The sequence below is a fragment of the Cucurbitaria berberidis genome, assembly GCF_010015615.1.
Source record: "Cucurbitaria berberidis CBS 394.84 unplaced genomic scaffold K460scaffold_4, whole genome shotgun sequence".
Classification (NCBI taxonomy): Eukaryota; Fungi; Ascomycota; class Dothideomycetes; order Pleosporales; family Cucurbitariaceae; genus Cucurbitaria; species Cucurbitaria berberidis.
Window position 1 is genome coordinate 2,817,508 of NW_024468938.1, and position 16,261 is coordinate 2,833,768.

The 16,261-nt window shown below is 46.6% G+C and overlaps 7 protein-coding genes across 7 annotated transcripts; 4 read left to right on the forward strand and 3 right to left on the reverse strand.

Annotated features, from left to right (window-relative positions):
* Positions 1-783: 783 nt before the first annotated feature.
* K460DRAFT_288958 (cytochrome P450) lies at positions 784-2,527 on the forward strand (the record flags this gene model as incomplete). The annotated part of the gene is made up of 4 exons (XM_040929090.1): positions 784-1,098; positions 1,181-1,416; positions 1,476-1,602; positions 1,673-2,527. The coding sequence occupies 4 exons, from the start codon at positions 784-786 to the stop codon at positions 2,525-2,527; spliced, it is 1,533 nt and encodes a 510-aa protein (XP_040786244.1).
* A 743-nt stretch (positions 2,528-3,270) lies between these two features.
* K460DRAFT_342118 (FAD/NAD(P)-binding domain-containing protein) lies at positions 3,271-4,908 on the forward strand. The gene is made up of 3 exons (XM_040931178.1): positions 3,271-3,989; positions 4,052-4,201; positions 4,358-4,908. The coding sequence occupies exons 1-3, from the start codon at positions 3,368-3,370 to the stop codon at positions 4,885-4,887; spliced, it is 1,302 nt and encodes a 433-aa protein (XP_040786245.1). The 5' UTR covers positions 3,271-3,367; the 3' UTR covers positions 4,888-4,908.
* Positions 4,909-5,227: 319 nt separating this feature from the next.
* K460DRAFT_418702 (uncharacterized protein) lies at positions 5,228-8,000 on the forward strand. The gene is made up of 7 exons (XM_040937963.1): positions 5,228-5,429; positions 5,637-5,660; positions 5,722-6,283; positions 6,335-6,633; positions 6,683-7,111; positions 7,158-7,390; positions 7,469-8,000. Exons 1-7 carry the CDS (start codon positions 5,313-5,315, stop codon positions 7,818-7,820), a joined length of 2,016 nt encoding a protein of 671 aa, XP_040786246.1. The 5' UTR covers positions 5,228-5,312; the 3' UTR covers positions 7,821-8,000.
* Positions 8,001-8,343: 343 nt separating this feature from the next.
* K460DRAFT_396931 (NAD(P)-binding protein) lies at positions 8,344-9,547 on the reverse strand (the record flags this gene model as incomplete). Its single annotated transcript, XM_040936131.1, has 4 exons — positions 8,344-8,609; positions 8,677-9,020; positions 9,101-9,339; positions 9,441-9,547. Coding segments are annotated over 4 exons (956 nt in total), but the record flags the coding sequence as incomplete, so codon positions are not given.
* Positions 9,548-10,425: 878 nt separating this feature from the next.
* On the reverse strand, positions 10,426-12,087 carry K460DRAFT_357384 (aldehyde dehydrogenase; the record flags this gene model as incomplete). Its single annotated transcript, XM_040932029.1, has 4 exons — positions 10,426-10,707; positions 10,774-11,473; positions 11,528-11,981; positions 12,036-12,087. The coding sequence occupies 4 exons, from the start codon at positions 12,085-12,087 to the stop codon at positions 10,426-10,428; spliced, it is 1,488 nt and encodes a 495-aa protein (XP_040786248.1).
* Positions 12,088-12,790: 703 nt separating this feature from the next.
* K460DRAFT_433395 (YjgF-like protein) lies at positions 12,791-13,442 on the reverse strand (the record flags this gene model as incomplete). The annotated part of the gene is made up of 2 exons (XM_040938368.1): positions 12,791-13,105; positions 13,161-13,442. The coding sequence occupies 2 exons, from the start codon at positions 13,440-13,442 to the stop codon at positions 12,932-12,934; spliced, it is 456 nt and encodes a 151-aa protein (XP_040786249.1). The 3' UTR covers positions 12,791-12,931.
* Positions 13,443-14,151: 709 nt separating this feature from the next.
* On the forward strand, positions 14,152-16,246 carry K460DRAFT_287505 (putative copper amine oxidase; the record flags this gene model as incomplete). The annotated part of the gene is made up of 2 exons (XM_040928972.1): positions 14,152-15,345; positions 15,395-16,246. 2 exons carry the CDS (start codon positions 14,152-14,154, stop codon positions 16,244-16,246), a joined length of 2,046 nt encoding a protein of 681 aa, XP_040786250.1.
* Between the last annotated feature and the right edge of the window lie 15 nt (positions 16,247-16,261).

Here is a 16,261-nt window from a genome sequence, read left to right on the forward strand (position 1 = left end):
GTATTATAAATTACTTTACTAAGCTTAGCTTAAGGTAGGATTTTAGTAGTACTTCTAATAAGCAAATTTTTCTAAAGATAAGCTGGCTTTAAAAGCTTAGCGCTAGTCTGCTAAGCTTTAACTAAGTTAAAGCTCCTATATTAACCTGCTAATAATTAATAAGAACTAGCGTTTTTATGCAAACTTCTATTACGCTTTTTTGTATAACTACTAGTAGAAAAGTTTACTAGCTTTTAAGTAGCTTACTTTTTATGTAATACCTATTTGTGATATATCAAAACTATATACCTCGTCGGAAACAAATAGAATAAAAAAGTAAAAAAGTTTGCACGAATCATCATGACTTTAACCAGTATCATTAGACATGGTGCAAATCTCTGAGCATTAGAACATTTCATTTTCACGCCATGATTATAAGCAGTGTAAAATAGGCGCACATAAGCGATACCTGCCCTCAGGTTGACAGCAATAAGACTATGATAAAGAGGCCTCATACTTTTGCCAGGCGTCGAAGTTTCGATAGCGAATACCATTCATGACGGCAGATCCTCGGTACAGGAGAAACCTCTGGACCCGAAGACCTGGAAAGGCGCACGGTTCCAAGAAACACGGACTAATAATGCTGATGTTGTCCAAACAAGGCTTAGTTCCGGATTAAATATTCACTCGCTGACTGTATCTGCACACCAGCTATTCGACTTGTATATCATATTACGATAGTTTTGCATTGAAAAACATCCCATCATCAATTCTGAGAACACCAACGATCTGATTCGTGTCAAGATGGCCCCCCCAAATGCCCTCTCAGTCTTGGAGACACTCCAAGACCGCTGGATCACGTGTATCGCTGTGCTGATACTTGCTGGAATTGCATATCAGAAGTTTCGGCCTGGAATGTGGAATATTCCTGGGCCATTCGAAGCCAGCATCTCACCATGGTGGAAGTATCGCATGGTGAAAACAGGGCAAATGGCACCAACACAAATGAAACAGCATGAGAAGTATGGACCACTGGTCAGAATTGGTCCAACCCACGTCTCTGTCAACGATGTCAATGAGGTGCCCAACATCTATGGGCGCGCAAATGGCTTTGTCAAGGTATGTTTTCACTCCGTCTCTGATGTTTACCAACCTTGCACGGTCACGAAAACGAGATTGCTAATATGTACTGCCGGAGCAGGGCGACTTTTACAGTGTTTTACAACTTGAACTGGACGGCAAGACCATGGAGGCAGCTTTCACCACCAAAAATGCGACTCTACACAAGAGATGGCAGAAACAAACTGGTCCGGGCTTTGCTCTTACCTCACTTCTCGCCATGGAACCTTTAGTTGACATGGCCACGAACCATTTTATCAAAGTGTTTGAAGAGAGATTTGCAGCCAAAGATGCCATCGCCGACTTTGCACATTATCTGTAAGTTATGGAGCAAAACAGAAAGCCATGTCTGTACTGTAGTGGCTTACTGTTATCAGAAATTACTTTGCGTACGACGTGATCAGTAACATTACGTTTGGTGAGATGCTCGGCATGGTTGAAAATGGGGGAGACGTGGGTAACACTGCCCGTAGTGTTGACGCATATCTAGAGTACGGCGCTCCTGTATGTTTCAAGTTTCTCCATACTTTCGATCTCTGTAGACATGAGGCTGCAGAAACTGATGTTCTCGCAGACTGGGCAGGTCCCATTCCTCCATTGGCTCCGTCGGACAAGTACCCTCGCAAGATGGTGGAACAAGTCTCCATCACACGTAGAGATGGACCCTGTAACCTCGCTCACCCTCAAGATCATTGCAGAGAACGAGAAGAAAGAGAAGAAGGATGTTCCATGGCTCACCTTTTCCGACCGTATATTCCAACAAAGAGATGCCGACCCAGAGTCAATTCGTCCCGATGAAGTTATTATGCATCTTGCGGGACAGGTCGCTGCAGGAGGTGACTCCACTTCTGTCTCGATGGCCTCGATCTTCTACCATTTGCTGAAGACCCCGAGAACGTACAAGAAGCTTTGCGCTGAGGTACGTAACCCAATCTACACAGGAAAGAACATCTCCTACGCCACCGGAAAGAAGATGGAGTATCTACAGGCATGTATTAAGGAGGGAATGAGGCTTCATCCTGCTGTCGGATTGATACTGGAGCGATTGGTGCCGAAAGGAGGGCGAATGATTTGCGGCCACTTCTTCCCAGAGGGAACAACCGTCGGTATCAATCCATGGGTCATGCATTACAACAAGGATGTCTATGGAGAAGACGTCAACGAGTTCCGGCCCGAAAGATGGCTGGAGGCTTCTCCAGAGAAATTGAGGGAGATGAACAATGGTTTCCTTTCTTTCGGGCACGGTATGCAGATCTGTGCGGGCAGAAACATCAGCCAGATGGAAATGACCAAGATGATACCCGATTTTCTTCGGTACTTCGACCTTGAGCTTGCCTATCCAGAGCGGGAGTGGGAAAAGTCCGCCATGTGGATTGTGAAGCCGCACAAGTTCTTTGTCAAGTGTAAGAAGATTGCGAAATCTGAATAGAGGCTAGTTCAATCGACTATACAAATATACTTCATGTTCTGCCATAATCTATTCTTGTCATGACGTTCTAGTTGAAGTTTTTCCCGGCTATAAACTTTCTGGTGCTTGATCACAAACATCTCCGCACTCAAAGTAGCTTACAGAACCAGCGATAGCTCATCAGCTAGGGCATTGGCGCTTTGAAAATCCTCTCAACATAGTGTATTGGTCTACAAAACAAGCCCTTTCACGATCCCGGTGATTTACCGCCAGGCATTATGGGACCCAACTGCTACTGTCCGGATGCGAAATCTTCCTCCGTAAGTTTCTCTAAAAGTAGAAATTCTCAATCGGGTAATAGTGAATGTATCTCGTGTGGAGATTCAGTCGCATGTATGATTTGCGATCCGGATTAATGCGACCAATGGCGGCTTGCCTCAGCAGTTAAGACGCCGTGCATGATATGTGTCGCGCGTATGATCCCCACTATTATCGATAAGGGACCGAGACCACCGTCGATCACGGACCCCACCTTGATAACCATATCGAATACTCACTCGCTAATTTCAAGGTTCACTAAACGGATAAACACTCGTCTTTTACGGAGTAGTTTGGCCAATTTGCGCGGACGCTCCTGACGGCACATGCGCTCTGAGATCTTGTTGTATTGTTAGCTTTACAAGGGATTCGGCAAGTTCGAATCCTTTGCATTTATCTTTATATGATGGAGCGGGATAGCCACTCAAATCTATGAAATATAATACCCCTTACCCATTACTTTCAACCCCTTTCCACCCAATCTTATCGCTCAATTCTTGAAGACAAGCAAGAAAATCAATTGCGATTCATACGTTTCAGACCATGGGCTCTCTCGAAGAATCTCTTCATGTTGTCATTGTAGGAGCAGGCCTCGGAGGTCTCGCCTTAGCAATCGCCTGCAGAAGGCAGGGCTTCAAGGTCACCGTCTTTGAGTGGGCGCCTAAGCTTCTACCCATTGGCGATTCTATCGGGTTTGGTTGCAACTCTTCGAGAATATTGGAACGGTGGGGCCTCATGCCGGAGCTCGAGGCATTGACTTGCAAGGCCGAATTCTGCGCCATGAACGATTGGAACGGCAACCACCTTGGAATTGATCGAGCTCAAGGTGAAGCGAAAGCGAAATATGGCGTTCCGAGCCTGGTAGTGCACCGCGGTGACGCTCACCAAATCTTCCTCGACCATGCGATCAAGAACGGAGCGGATGTGAGATTGGACGCCAAGGTTGTAGATTACGACAACGACAAGCCCAGTGTTACACTCCAAAACGGCGAGGTTCATATTGGAGATGTGGTGATTGCATCAGACGGTGTTAAGAGTCTAGGAAGGAAACAGGTTCTGGGTTACTTCGATAAGCCGCTTCATAGTGGTTATTCTGTTTGGCGAGCATACGTTGATGCTTCAGAGTACCAGAACGATCCCCTGGTAAAGAAGTTTGTTGAAAAAGGTATGTCCCTCGTGGCTAGCTTGTTGACTATAATCAATATAATGCTGACTCAATACTCATAGGTGACACATTCACACTTTGGATTGGTAAGGATGTCCACGCATTTGTTATTACGACACAAGATGGTGGTCGGATCAATGCTACCATGACACATACTGATGATGCGGATGTCGAGGAGGGCTGGATGTCTCCTGGTTACAAGAAGGATATATGTAAGTCCTCTTTCAGCATATCGTTATTATACTCTACAAAGTTTGAGTTGCAAGACATGTTGTTCCTTTCTGTCCTGTCTCTCTAGGATACAGATCTCCTCAGTATTCTTTAGTTCTTTACAACCAACCCCGAAGCTGATGATGTACAATTTTTAGTGGAGAACCTCAAAGGCGCCGACCCCTCTTTGGTTCGCGTTTGGGAATTGATTCCTGAAGACAGAATTCTAGATTGGAAACTCGTCTATCGTCGATGTCTCGATAAATGGGTTGCAGACTCCGGGCTAGTTGCAATCATGGGAGATGCTGCTCATCCTTTCTTGCCTTCGTCTTCCCAAGGTGGGAGTCAAGCCATTGAGGATGGAGCTACAATTGCGATGTGCTTGGCCAAAGCTGGCAAGGCGAACATACCTTTGGCTCTGCACACGTACTTCGAAATCCGTCATGACCACGTGCTCAGAGCGCAGCAGGCAGGTATTACCCAGCGCGACAAATGGCACCATAACCATGACGATGATGGAAAGCTGGTAAAAGAGATCAAGAAATCCGAGGAAGATATCTTGGATGAACCCATCCTAGACAGTTCAATTCTCTGGCACCACGACGCCGAAAAGGTCTGCGAGGAGAAGTACCCCGCTGCGTCTGCCAAGGTGGCTTCCAAGCTTGGAATTGCAAAGGTAGCTAGCTAAATTATGGTGATTGTCTCGTACCTCCTTGCTTATTTAGATTTCATCAAATAGTACTAGTTGTATAAGACCAATGATATGTGACCGTATATTATCCATGTTCCCAACCCGTTTTCCACCCCTTGGTGGCAACACTAAACACATTTTGGCTGTTATCGCGCCGGGGAATGACGCATTAGATGTAATCGGTCTCTACATTATGATTGGTCTAACCATGTCACGCTTATCAAATAGTGTTGGATTGACCAGCCTTAGCGAAGTTAATCCGCCTCGCCCCACCCTCTCGCATTTCTTTCCCTCCTGCCCGTCTTACTATCATTAGCACCATGGTAGTCTCTATATGCTCCGTGCTCGCTACTGTATATGATTGAAGAGACAAAAGATCACTGTCTCTCACTCTCGGCCTCAGACTTACATACTACCTCAACATGCAAACCACCACCGCTGTAACTACGTTACCAAACGCCCGATCGTCAGGGCCCGGATCGGACCAAGATGGTACAGACGGAAACAGTATCTGTGATCCGCTCAGAACATATCCTGCAGTGAGTTTGGACATCTCTTGCCACCCGATTGTCACCTTTGTCACGTCTTTACACCTACATATCTGTACCATAGACTCGATAGAACGCTCTTTTCTTCGTGGTCAACGGTTGGGCTTTTACGCTTCTGAGTTGAAAATTTTAATTACATTTGTTATCTTTCTACCCAAGTCTTTCTACCCAAGTCGAGAAGCTTACATTGTGATACAGTGTGACCGATGCTTCTCAAGAAAGGTGTGTAGATACCATCGAGCCTCGATTTATGGCCGATATAAGTTGACTACCTAGTCGACAGATCAAGTGCGATAAAAGAGCACCATGTCAGAACTGTATTCGGAGCAGACTGCATTGTCTTCACACAAGATCCGTCATTCCAGGCCGACGGCGCAGAAAGTCCAAAGCACAGAGCAAAACACACCTCACTAGCCCTGACCAAAATATTCCTCCGGATCTAACCAGTCCCAGCAGTAGCCGATTTCAAGAAGCTGAAGCCTCGGAAAAAGAAGCCAGAACAACTCCCGTCTCGCGCCCGAATGTCCAAAATGACCAAATCACGGGCGCATCACCATTGGATGCCTTGGAATCCCCTAAGCCATCGAATATATTTTCAGCGGCCAATTTTGAGGCCCAAAAAACCCTCCATGAAATCCTCTGCACATCTTTGCATCTTAGCGAAGATTCCTGGAATGCTATACGATCTGCGCTTGCAATAGTCAACAACATATTGCCTGTGAGTACAGCTGAGGGTACTACAACTTCAGCACTTGTACAAGCAGATACAGATGGTCTGACCAATGACAACTACCGATGTCTGGCATCTGCAGAACTTCTTCAAGAGATATTCCAGAGAGAAGAGAGTATGATAACACCGCTCGAAAATATGTGACTATGTCTAACGAATCATCCAGACTCGGCTGTTTTGTTTCGTTATTGTCCTATGTTTACAAGGGAGATGTTCGTCGAGATGACTATGGATCTGCTCGGAGATGGTCCGGGAAACAAAGACCCGCGGAAGATAGTCTGCGTTCATAGTATTCTTGGCTCATATATCCTTGAGCGTTCTTTCCAAACTGGAAGTAGTACTGGTCTTCAAACATGTTTGAAGCAGAGGGGAAAGGATTATTATCGAGTGGTTGATTTTGGAATTAGAGGGCTCCAACTACTTAGTGCTCCAAGCCTGTTGTCTATCAATGCGTTGCTCGTCGGAGTAGGTAATGGATACTCTAGAAGAATATCTGTACTAACTATTGCAATAGACTGTTCGTTTATTGGAGCTTGGAGAGCATTCGGCAGGCTCGAACCTCATAGGAGCAGCTTGCCACATGTGTCGGGCACTGGGGTTAAACTCTCGGCTCTATAACACCACCCCAGAAGATGACCAGGTGCGCTGGATATTCCAGTTCTGTTATAGTGTTGACCAGGGAATGGCTATGTTGCTTGGACGATCTCCTAGCTTTCACGATAGCGAAATAGACGAGCGCATCTTCCTACGGAGAGCATACGAGCTCGGCGGCGACTTGCAAATGGATTTCAACTATTTCATGGTGGATGTAGCAAGACTTCAAAGTGGTATTAGCTCAGAGTTGCGATCTCCAAGGAGCCAGACATGCACACCAGCGACCCGGCATAAGGCTTTGCTAGTTCTTAAGCAACAAAGTGATAGTCTCTACAAAACATTATCTCAAGTTAGTATCTCGCTTTTAGCACTAGAGAAATTACTGACAAACATAGCTGAAAGCTACAGCAACTGCTTCAAAGCGCATCGATTACGACTCCCAAGTCATCCTCGCTGAATTTAGTTTACATAGCATCATCTGTATTATGTACCGCTCCGAACCCATACCTCCTGGAGGTGCTTTCAGTAACGAAAATTGTCTTCGGGCAGCTCGCAATGCGCTTTCTTTGATCCCAACGATCAGTACCACTGTTGCAAAATGGCACGGTCCTATTTCGGGCGCTTATTGGTATTGATCCTTTGAATTCCTAGGCCCCTCCCTTCTAATATCTCCCAATGGCTGGATACAATGCTAATAACTTAATAGGTCGGTTCTCAACTATCCTTTTACGGCATTCTTCGTCCTCTTCTGCAATGCCATGCTCACATCCTCTACTGGAGATCTCCCTCTCATGACGACAATGCTGTCTTATCTGAAGGAAGTGCAAGAGTCGAACCCTGTAGCTAAAAGGTTGTTCCATTTGTTCAACACATTCTGCGAGCTAGCTTCAACAATTGTGACGGCTTCGAGCGCACAGCTGGCTTCGTACCAACAGCACACTCATCAATTGGGTGCAAGCGAAGTTCCAGAGGAGTGGACACAGGAACAGATGGATATTTGGTTGGAGCTGATCAACTTTGATACTACGACACAAATATATCTAGACGGCGGATTCTGAACCTGTTTTGGTAGAACGGGTCCAGGGACCAAGCGAGTCAGGTCTACTTCTACTTAGTTCAATGACAATGGAACGCAATCAACAGTAGCGGAACGCATTCGTCTCAAGAGGTTTGATGGGCTTGTTTGGTTGGATACGGAAGAGTGACCTAGATGATGTCTGGGTTACAAGATGATGGCCTTTGAGTTACTGCCTAGGTAGTACCTTTCGCATGTCGTTTCTTAAGACGTGTTTTGTATATTTTCAATTACGCTTTAGCAAAATTCTGCTTTGCAATACTATACTATTTATGATGTTACAATACTGCGTTTACGATTTGCAGAGAGCCCTACGAGCTTTACAACTTCTTGTTCTCCCCTAAAACCTTGGAGTTGGGCTCATCATGACTCTCAAAAAAGCACCCCACCATGTTTAAATGAATAGTACGTTATTTTATAACCAAAATTCTTTTGAAAGTGCATGCACACGAAAGCGTAATAAGGGTTGCATGATGTCCTGGATTGATTGGGTATACATAAAGCCTTTAGACGCCATTAGGGAAACACAACCTAATGTACTCCTCCGCTTTGACAGTCTTCATATCTGGGAATATCTTGTTTAGACTTGTACCTTGACGAGAAACATCTGCAGAACCCTTTGCAATCCCCACACTAATTGCAGCACAGAACTGTATGGTGCTATCCCTTTCAATCTGCCAGTTCTTGAAGATTTCTTCGTTTCCAGGCAACAAAATTGGTGAGCCATTATATAAATTCTCGAGGGAATCGTAGGTTACTTTGAATTTGGCTCCTGAGACGGACAATATATTAGCTTCGACCTACGGGGGTAACGTGTTGCGAAAAGCTGTAGATCTTACCTGTAGCTCTTTCGGCAGTCTTTACGGCTTCATTCAACGTCATCGAATCCCCGACGAGGTTGTAGACCGGGTCCCATTTGGGAAGGTCAAGGAGAGCAGCGACAAACTTCGCAGCATCAGTAGTGAGAACGACATTTATCGTTGCCGTGCCATCTCCAGGTAGAACTGCTACTTTGTTCGGAATGTCGAGCAGAAGATATATGCCATTCATTGTCGTAGGCATATTCGGGAGGCCAAAATAGTCGAGAAATTGACTGGTGTACAAAATGGTCCATTCGAGGTCAGTGAGTGCCAGCGCTTTGCGATTTGCATCCGTATACTCCTTGCAATAAAATGGTTTGAGGCTGTTTGAAAAGTCAGTGTATTGAGATAAGTCCAATCAAGACACGAGACATAAAAATGTTTTCGGTGCAATGATACATACTCATGGGTTGGGGCATAATCGAAGGTATATTCGGCAGGCAAGAACCTCTTCACATGCTCAGATTTTGCAGCAGCTTTGATCAAGTTGACTTGATTGTTTGCAGCATCCTCCCAGTGCACGCCAAGTGCAGAAACTATAGTATGAACTTTCCTCTCATCAAGCAAGGTAGTCAAGGATGCGATGTCGCTGTAGTCAACCCCAGCAACATCGAAACCAGGCAAGTCTTTGGATGTGCCTCCCTATATCAGATTTGTTAGATCAATATGTTCAAAGTGGGGATCTTGGCAGCGACGGGGTAGTAGATCGACGATCGGAGATCTGCAAGTAGGGTATTGTTTACCTTTCGCTTCAGCACAATTATTTCATGCTTCCCGGTCGCTTTGATAGCCTGCGAAAATTGCTGTCCCAAGTCCCCAAAACCACCAGCGATAGCGACGACGACCATGTTTGAGATGGACGTCAAGTTGACACGAAAACGCGACTGGCCGAGGGAATTGCTGGTTACTGTTTACTTAATATTGTACCATTAACCATTGCGGAAAATAAGCACCTGTGAATATTTTATCCGCTTATCATCGCAATCCCTTAGTGTTGGTGATACGGGGCCCCTAGTGCGGATTCTCTCTTAGTGCTAGGGTAGATACCCGCAACCTCGGTGCGGAGTTTGACTCCTGCTTTCAAAATAATTGATGCGAAGATGCCAAATTTTAGCCAAACAAGATTTGCTCGGAAACGCGGTCTTTGTTTACTGCAAAATCAATTTTTGAAGGATTTTTTGTTATACTGAGACCTCAATTGCTCCGGCTCGGTTTTGGTCTGGAAAACCCTTATCGATTGCCGAGCGGACGCGGACGTAGGATGTGGCATTCGAAATCGTAAAATTGTATAACAGATTGTGCATTGAAGTTATGGCGAAGATGAACAACAGCCAGACTTGTTCAGGTGTACCCTCTAAGGACTCCTTTCTGCCGCATTTCTCGAGGTCTAAAAGGTGATCTTTTGCATAGATCAGGCAGTAACAAAACCTTGTTTAACATCGTCAAGTGGTTAAATATGGCAGTATAGCCTATAAGTACTAATTATATCCGGAGATTATGAGTGATTGGTTAGTGTAATAGGCTCTTGTATTATAAGATGGCGATATATTATCTACCGAGGGCAATTATTCTTCTCTTCGGTTCCCAGAAATATGAGAAAATCAATAACAGTGGTGTTTTTTTTCATGACAGTATTATAGTTCATTTACGGCGGTACACACCAAAAGGAATTGTTGCGATACAATTGTCGAACCAAATACATATGCTCCGGAGTAATAGCTGTAGTATTTATTCTGCCAAAACACTAATCTTGACACTCTTCAAATTTGTCCAACCATCTAGTGACTCTTCGCCTAAATCTCTACCAAAACCACTTTGCTTTACGCCTCCGAATGGAGTATTGGAATTGATGTTTCCCCATGAGTTGATCGTGACCTGGCCACTTTCCAAACTGTTGCTTACCCGCTGGGCTCGAGAAATGTCCGATGTGAATATGGCACTGCTCAGACCATACACGCTATCATTGGCGCGGCGTATGGCTTCTTCTTCGGTTTTGAACTTGACAAGTGACTAGGCATATTTAGCTTCATGTCCAGCGAAGGAATGCGGATTAGACATTGTGCAATGAAAACTTACAGCAACGGGACCGAATATCTCCTCTTTCATGATAGACATGTTTTCTACTGCCTCCACAAACGCCGTGTTCTCAATGTAATGTCCTTCCAATGCTATCTCTTTGCCTCCATGAAGCAGTTTAGCGCCTTCGCTGAGCCCGTTCTGGATGTATTTCAGAACGGTGTTCTTCTGTGTACTGCTTATCAAGGGACCTTTCGTAGTCTGACCATGTAATGGGTCGCCTGCAACTGCCGCAATTGAACTTTTGCGGAAGGCCTCCACGAATCTGTCATAGATTCCTTCTTGTATATAAAGCCGAGACCCAGCTGCACAAAGCTGTCCATTGTGTGTCGTGATTCCAATGATAGCCCAAAGAACGGCATTTTGGAGGTCAGCATCATCGAAAATAATGGAGGCTCCCTTACCACCCAGCTCCAAAGTTACCTTCTTCAAATTGGATTTGGCCGAAGCAATCAATATACCACGGCCTACGGGGCCACTCCCTGTAAAGGCAAGCTTACGCACATCCATATGCTCTGCAAGGGCCTGACCAGCTTTAGCACCATATCCAGTGAGGATGTTTATGACACCTGGTGGAAATCCTGCTTCTTTGACTAACTGCGCAAGCTTGAGACCGTACAATGGTGTAAGCTCCGCTGTCTTGAGAACTATGACATTACCAACAGCAAGGCATGGGGCCAATTTCCAGGAAGTGATCATCCTAGAGTGGTGTAAGCATCGTTCCCCAATACTAATAACACTTCAAGAGACATACAGAGGAGCATTCCACGGGACGATAACCCCACACACGCCAATGGGTTCCCGGCGAGTGTAGGCCATTCCGTTTGGAATTTGTGTTGACCTTCCATCGATCTTGTCTGCCCAGCCAGCAAAATATCGAAGTGCCTCGACAGCACTGGCGATATTGATATTCTTCGAGTCCCCAAATAAAATGCCGGCATCTAAGGCTTCGATCGTGGCAAAATCGTCCGCATCTCGCTCAATCAAGTCTGCCAACTTCAAGAGAAGCGTCCGTCGAGCAGTCCCTGGCAACGATCCCCAGCTGCCCTTGTAGGCTGCCTCTGCTGCACGTACCGCGATATTAATGTCGTCTTCCTCTGCAGCTGACACTGTAGCGAGCAGTTTGCCATTTGAAGGGTTCAGCGTCTCAAGAGTATTACCGCTGGTTGATGGGACAAACTCGTTGTTGATAAAGAGACCGGTTGGTACTACCGCGTGTTAGCTTTGGAACGTGTTTTTTTCTTTTTTGGTAAGTTGTATACACTCAATCTGTCGACCGGCGATGCCAATCAAGGTGGTAGTTGACGAAGACATGATAATATGGCTGTTGATTCAGGAATGGGGTTTTTTTTTCTATCACGAAAGTTGTGGACGGGATGTATGCTGGAAGCGTGTAGCAAGTCATGAAACCGGGGGTTGGAGCGAGAAGAAGGGTTTGGACATCTACAAGCTAGGTTTCCCCGCCTCAAGCAAAGAAGTGTTGTGGGATCGACACCCCGTTAGTCCTATCGAAAGACTAAAACTCTAGCTTGAACCAATCCTGGGTTTCTCCGTATGATGGCTTGTCCCCAGAATGCGGACTCACTAGGTGTTACCGGCTACTTCCGAGTAGCCGTTCTATCATAACCAATCACTAGTTCGCATCGTAAATAACGCTAATATGCATGGATGTTTACCGATCGGGTACCGCTTGGGAAGCAGAACTTCCTAGTATGGATAGGATATGTAAGCATCGTTTGGAGTTCTCCGCGCCAAAAGTCTTGAAGCTGATAAGGTCAGTACGGAGACCCATCCTTCAAGATATTTCAACACGGATTTATTTTCGTGCTGCGCCGCCCAAGTCCTTTTCTCGGAGTACTCAGGCGGAAGGTAAGAGATCGACATTTTCATTCCTCGCTGAAGAGTCACGCAACTTGGAGGTGACCTATTAGTCTCATTTATGAGCTAAGAAATGATTAATAGCATATTGATACACATAGGAATCGAAGGTGAAAGTCCGCCAGGGACAGGAGTACTCGCTCTGATGATTATTTCGATTAGAGTAGAAGGATTGTACTGCACTAGACCTCTGCTAGTCATGTGTTCAAGACAAGTCATGCTGGGTCAAACTTCTTCCATTGTGTATCCCTCATCCTCCAGGCGTCTTGTATTCTACTGCTTAGGGTAAGAAGGCTTGAACTTCGACCTCTATGTGCAATGAAGGCATAAAGAGTGATTGCACTGTATACCCAGTTACAGCTGGCCTTGTTCCCTTGCAATACTTCTGCATAGCTTTGCCCAAGCTGGGTCCAAGCTCAGGATGGTTCTCTGAATCCGCAAAAACTACATTGACCTGTGATTATTAGTCTCTATTAAGATCTAATATGTCTGTGATTTTCATGACTGACCTTGTATACAAACTCCCACGCGTCTTCCTTCAAACCTGCAGCTTTGAGTGCACGTTCAACGTGATCAAAAGCCTCCAGGACTTCTTCTTCAATTGAAGAAGGTACTTTGCCATCATCCCGTATTCCTACTTGCCCTCCGACGACGATGGTACGGGCATTGGCTGGAATCACAACCGCGTGGGATAAACCCATTTGTTCTGCTGCTGCCTCGCCTGCGCCGGGCCAATTCCAGAAACTGAAGCCATGAGCGCCGAGTTTAGATGTCGAAGTGGAGGGTGGCATGTTTGTTTGGGTTGAAAAATTTGTATGGCAGCTCCTTTGGAAAAGCTGAAGGGAAGCTTTTGTTAGTATAATACTCTAGCGTGGTCGGATTAAATCTTACCCGAGAAATGTGCCTAGCGAAAGATGAACAAAGTTTTGAGTATCCTATCGTATCGATATAACTTGAACAAACGACAGACAATGCTCTCCAAAAGAATGGAGTAATAAAAGTGGGACTGATAGATTAAGAGCCACACTCTCTCGTTTACGCTACCCAGTCAATACAAAGTGCGCATGTGCCTGACTAATGTAAGAACCCATGACATAGATGGGCCGATTCGGTTCCCAAGTCTTTGGGTGTCGGAATTATTGTAGTGCGCCCCGTATCAATTCGTGATTCGATAAACTTTCCGAAGTGGCACTAAGTTTATCCGCCATACCTGCAGCTGTAACCTTAGGCCGCAGCGACCCGTAAATCTTCATCCCCGGGAAAGAATTCCGCTCTAATCGCGGGCAGTCAAGATTGACAGTTAGGTAGTGGGAAATATATCGGTGTCTCCAGCTGCGCCTGCGATTCTTGATTATCGCCATAAAACTGCAAAGGGCAACCCAGCCGCAGATCCTTCCTCAGCCTCGTCCCACTCTGAACATTCCATCTGAAAACTCTCTACACAGTGGAAGCGACAGCCTGAGCAATTGCAACGCTCTTCTCGGCAACACAAACGCAGCAATGGCGACCAACAAATCTGCCAGCGTCAAAGCCCACCCTTTCTTGACTCTTCAGCCACAGGAAGTATTCGCAACAGCGGAGATCATCCGAAAAGTACACTCTGAAAAAACCGTTATTTTCCGCATTGTTGCAATCAAAGAACCAAATCGGGCAGAGGCCGTGAAATACCTGGAGGCTGAGCGCAAGAAGCTGCCCCTCCCTACAGTACCGCGCCGCACGTACGTCACCTACCAGTTCCAAGGACAAGTTGATGCCTGGGAAGATATCGTTGACCTGGATACGGGGTCTGTCGTCGAAAGCAAGAAACTACCTCCAGGAGTTCACCCGGCTGCATCCCAAGATGATATGCGCGATGTGCAAGAACTCGTCATGACGGATGAGCTTGTGCTCAAGGAGATAGAACGTCTCAAGCTCCCAGCGGGCTCCAAAGTGGTCCCGGAAGCCTGGCCGTACGGAAAAGAGTCGAGGGACGTGGATGTGAAGCAGTATCAGATTTGGTTTTTCTTGGGCTCCCTGGATGAAAAGAACTTGGCCCATCCTTCGTCCAACCATTTTGCACACCCCCTTGATTTCTCCGCGGTTGTGGACGATCTGACCCGTAAGGTGATCAGAATCGATAGGTTACCAATGGGGGTAGGCCTGAACTCCTATTCTACCAATGATGAACCCTATCAGCCGCAGACGGATGCTGAGTATGCCACCGAGCTCCAACCCTCCATACGCAAAGATCTGAAGCCCATACACATTTCGCAACCCGAAGGCGTGAGTTTCACAGTAGAGAACGACCAGGTCATCAACTGGCAGAAGTGGCGTTTCCATCTCGATTTCAACTGGCGCGAGGGGACGGTGTTGAGAGACGTCACGTATGATGGAAGACCAGTATTCTACCGGCTCTCACTTGCAGAGATGACAGTTCCATACGCGGATCCGCGTCCGCCTTTCCACCGCAAGTGTGCATACGATCTCGGCGAAGGAGGTGCGGGTAACACGGCAAACAACCTCGCACTGGGATGCGATTGCCTAGGCGCCATCCGTTACTTCACCCGTTGGGTCAGCGATGCTCAAGGCCGCCCTGAAGTAAGAGAGAACTGCATCTGCATGCATGAGGTCGACGCAGGCATTGGTTGGAAACACACCAATTATCGCAATGGTCGTGCCGAGGTCACTAGAAACCGGGAGCTGGTTATTCAGACTGTAAGCATGATGCATTTGTTAAGTTTGGCAGTTCATTAACCTGGGCCAGATTATGACCATCTCCAACTACGAGTATATCCTGATCTGGACGCTCGACACAGCCGCTGCTATTCACTATGAGATCCGCGCCACTGGCATCATGTCTGTAGTACCTATGCGTCAAGGTGTCGAGCATGACTTGGACTATGGAATCATGGTAGCGCCGGGAGTCATGGCTCCATCCCACCAGCATATATTCAGTTTACGTCTCGACCCTGCAATCGACGGATATGATGACTCGGTCATTCAATACGAAGACTCGGTCCGCAGGCCCTTTGAGCCAAAGACCAACCCCTTCGGAGTCGCCTACGGCATCGAGGTCAACCCTGTGAAACACAGCAGCTTCATCGACCTAGACGCGAGCAGGAACCGCATAGTCAAGTTTGTAAACGACAAGAAGACGAACAAAGTCACGGGCAAACCTCCAGGATACGGCATCCACGTCCCCGTCACACAACTGCAACTCTCACACCCTTCGTCGACGAATCACCGACGCGCTGGGTTCTCTGATCACCACTATTATTTCACCAAGCAGAGCGAGAACGAGCTGTATCCCTCGGGCGACTATCCATGGCAGTCTTTCGGTGGCGATGGGGTACGTCAGTGGGCGCAGCGGGACGTTGAGCTTGGCAACGCAGGTGTTGCGTGGTGCAACTTTGGCTTCACGCACAATCCACGGCCAGAAGATTGGCCCGTCATGCCCTGCGAGGTCTTCCGGGTTGCGATCAAGCCTAGCAATTTTTTCACTCAGAATCCAGCCCTGGACATGCCTGCCAGCACTCAAGTGGTAAACAAGAGCACACTCGTGACTGGTGACGACCAGAGTGAGTGCTGTTCACGCAGCAACGGTGTCGCTTCATAGATGGATGCGACTTGG